Below are 3,760 nucleotides of genomic sequence, written 5' to 3' on the forward strand. Positions count from 1 at the left end.
CACACACACACACACACACACACACACACACACACACACACAAGTCCTTTGCTTGCCCTTGTCGAGATAAATGCCGGACTAATCGCTGACCAAACCATGCCGTGTTTTAGAGTCAAGAATGAGGTTATTTTCTTGCTTCGTTGGCAAAAAAAGGAAAATRTGTTTGCATCTAAAGAGTTCTTTTGAAAAAAGACACAAAGTTTAAAAGAACATCGAAGAGGAAGCCTTAACTTGAATGCACTTACCTGTCTAAAAACTTGATGTGCTTTAGAAAATAGTCTTTATAGATTGGCTTTAAAATGCCTAAAGTGCATAAAAAGTGCAGACCTTTTAGGGTTCAGGASGCTGTAATCTGCTGTCTGCTTTGATTTTTTTTTTCTGCACAATGACTCATTATATTTTCAAAATCGACTTGTAGTTTTAGTCAAAAGTTGTTTTGAAGGATCTGTTTACCAAGCAGCTGCTACAGTTATTCTTACAGCTTTAATTGCAACCAGACATGTTTCTGTGTAACATCTGTGTGCTGTAGCTTCCTGAGGGGKTTTTAATGACAAACACCAAAAGTTGGACACTTTGGATCATTTCTGAAGTTGTTGAGTAATTCACAGCCCATTAAATAATTATCTGCTATAATTGTTCCGTCCAGTGTTTACAATAGATCTCGCTGCTTTCTGCTTACCCAGGTGCACTTCTGAAACAGGAACGACTGTAAGTGAAAAACAAACTGAAGCTTTGGTCCCATCGTATGATCCAGCATGTTATTATACCACAATCAGCTTCTCAGTCATCCAGGACATGACTAACGTAGACAGTTGAAAAAAAAAAGAGAAAACAGTTGAACTTCTGTTTTGTAGCTGCAGAGAGTGGAGCTCTAAGGTTTAAACATTGGTATCAGAGGTGTACCAATATACTGTATTTATTCATGTACAATCTTGAGTATAATACGACCATTTTTTTGAGCTTAAAAAGCATAAAAAAATCTAGTCATCAATAACCTGTGTATAATACTACCCCCACTTTATGGTAGATTTTTAGGGTTAAATTTCTAGTATTATACATGAATAAATACTGTATTAATCTACAACAATATATCAATTAAATTATAGAATCAGTTACATAAAAACAAAACACAAACATTGATCCATATCAGCATCAAATGCCCGTCTAACCAATAATTTAGATGGGCATATAATGTTGCATCATATCGATTGCAGACCTGTGGATTGAACTAAATTGASATCGTATCATGAAAAACTTTGTGACGTGGAAAAACATATCGTCAAACAAACTGATCTAATATTGTATCATGATAAAGCCGGTGATTTCTACTCCAAGCTGGTATCCATATCTTGATTGATGTGTATACTATGAACTCAGTGACGTAACATTTCAGACTGAGATCATTTTTTAAAAYATCATATGTATCGGATTTATTAACATATATGAAAGATCTGGGTCTGATCACAAAAAATTAGATTAGTCACGTTCGGGCTGTAATAAATAAAAAAAATCTAAAATGGGTCACATATGGGCAAAAATAATCTGATTTGAGTCACTTTTGCCTGAACTGTGAACTTAGCTTGTGAACTTAACTTCTACTAATGTTACATTAAGTCTCTTGTGCTTTTTAAATTCTATTTGGCTGCACAATATATTGAAAACATATTGATATTTCAATATTGATATTACAAAATGATGTCGCAATGTTGAATAATAATTATATGCTAATTCCTAATATTGTTCAGTCCCGTCTTCCACACCTAATATTTCAGGATATTTTGATTTTACTTTTCATCTGTTTATCACTTTTATCCCCTCTTTCCTCTTTTCTCATCCCCCACATTTCCTCCTTTACTTCTAAATATATCGTTCTGCTGGATTGGGAAACTGCATGAAATCATGTAGGCATATTTGAGTAATCCAGTAACAGAGAAAATCTGTTTTTCTAATGCTTTAAAGCAATTGACTTCAGGTTAAAAGTGGGRTTTTTACATTTTAGCCTTCCACTGCAGCAGAACGTGGCTGCTGGCCAATAGGAATTTTTTTTCCTCCCCTTCAGAAAAAAATAAAATAAAATACCAACAACCCAAAAACGAAGCTCAGGGTCATGTGGCTGGGAATCATTTTGACTCTCAAAACTTTGGAAGAGTTGAGCTTTATTTTATCCTTCACGTGTACACAAGAAACCTTTTTTTTATTTCCTCTCTACTGTTTCCAATTTGTTATTTTTTTTACATTTTCTCTCAACACATGCAGTCTCATTACATCACCACTCTGCTCAGTTTATTCGTATTTCTCTGCCTCATCTGTCTGCAGGGAAAATTGACCTCATAAAAAWTGGAAAGGATTATTTAAGAGAAAAAAGCAGCCTAATGAAAACCTATTATTGTCCCACAATGCACTGCRTCTGGTGGCTGCTGATGGTCTTGTTTCAGGTGGGGGTGATGGTTGGATTTCTGCTCATTTCTGCTCTTTTATTAGTTGTCTCATTGTCTCATCTTTATCTGTTCTCATTTTCTCGCACAATCCTGGTCTTTTTTTTTCCTGCTGCTTTTCTTATATTTTGCTTCTTTTTCATTTCCTCTCTCATTGTGCCGTCTCTGTTGTTTCACTGCGGTTTGCAGGGATTCATTTCCAGACTATGTCGGCACCTTTATGAATCAGTAACCCATTCATGAAGCATCACAAAGCACAGGAATGACCCGCTTTGTATTTCAGAATATATGTGTCATTTATTAAAAGGTAATAAGTGTGTTTTGGTCTCTGTTTTGTGCTTTAGTGGCTGATGAGAGCAACGTGGGATCACTAGTGGGCCACAGAAAGGGTGAGTGATTGATATAATCAAAATAAATACTTTTAATTTCCTTAACATACAAATCCAAAAGATATAATCTTTTTTTTAGTTCACTAACTAGTAATTTATACAGAAAAATGAGCAAGACTTCTGGAGAAAAAATATTTCTACATGTTTAGTTTAGTTGAGTTKAGTTTATTAAAGGGATCCCCATTAGTCTTTACCATAGTGGAGATTATTTTTCCTGTGGTTCATCTGTTTTCTCATTTCCTCATTTGTTTCTCATTTTATCTTCTCTTATGTATATTTCTTTCAGTATTTGTTCTATTAAAGGGGGCAGATCATGCAAAATCCACTATTATAGCTGATAAATACATTTTGTTGTGGACTTAGAGTCTCTAAGAGTGCAGAAAAGTTGAATTTAGTTTCTCCTGTTGCAACAAAGATATCTTTGTATTCTGTTTGTGTCATATTTTTCAGCCCGTTCAGTTTTCTCTGTTTTGTATGATGCTTTCTAAACGATTACATCAAATTACCGTATTTGCGATGGAATTACGATAAGGTGTGGACTTAATGACTACAATTTCCTCGTCTTAATTTTCCTCTGGTTCTGGGTCAGACTCAGGCTCCAACATRTAAGGCTGGATAMGTCTTCTGTTGTTGACATCTTTTAATCAAGTTGTAAATAAAATGTTTCTGCAAGATACAAAACGTAACCCCCTCTCTCACACCGGAGCGGACYGGTCTGAAAGTTGGAGGGGGGGCGGAGCTTAATGCATCTTAAAGGAACAGCATCAAATCCAGCTGCTTTGGGACACACAGCAGAACAGGGGTGAAAGAGGGGCTGGTAAAGTTAAAACAAGGAGGAATTCAGACCAAAGCATTTCAGTTCCACTTTATAAAGACCCCAAATGTAGGATTTAAATGTGAAAAAAGATTTAAAAGCATCGTATGTCTACTTTAAAT

At 35.3% G+C, this 3,760-nt stretch overlaps 1 protein-coding gene across 2 annotated transcripts in view; it reads left to right on the forward strand.

The window, feature by feature from the left end:
• The window catches only part of pard3ba (par-3 family cell polarity regulator beta a), a 232,395-nt gene that overhangs the window by 119,388 nt on the left and 109,247 nt on the right, over positions 1–3,760 (forward strand). For both annotated transcript variants that reach the window (XM_014018564.1, XM_014018565.1), the window contains one exon: positions 2,780–2,824. In XM_014018564.1, the coding sequence (XP_013874018.1) occupies positions 2,780–2,824 (45 nt within the window). The remainder of the gene's footprint in view (positions 1–2,779; positions 2,825–3,760) is intronic.

This window comes from Austrofundulus limnaeus, unplaced genomic scaffold (assembly GCF_001266775.1).
Source record: "Austrofundulus limnaeus strain Quisiro unplaced genomic scaffold, Austrofundulus_limnaeus-1.0 Scaffold195, whole genome shotgun sequence".
Lineage (NCBI taxonomy): Eukaryota > Metazoa > Chordata > Actinopteri > Cyprinodontiformes > Rivulidae > Austrofundulus > Austrofundulus limnaeus.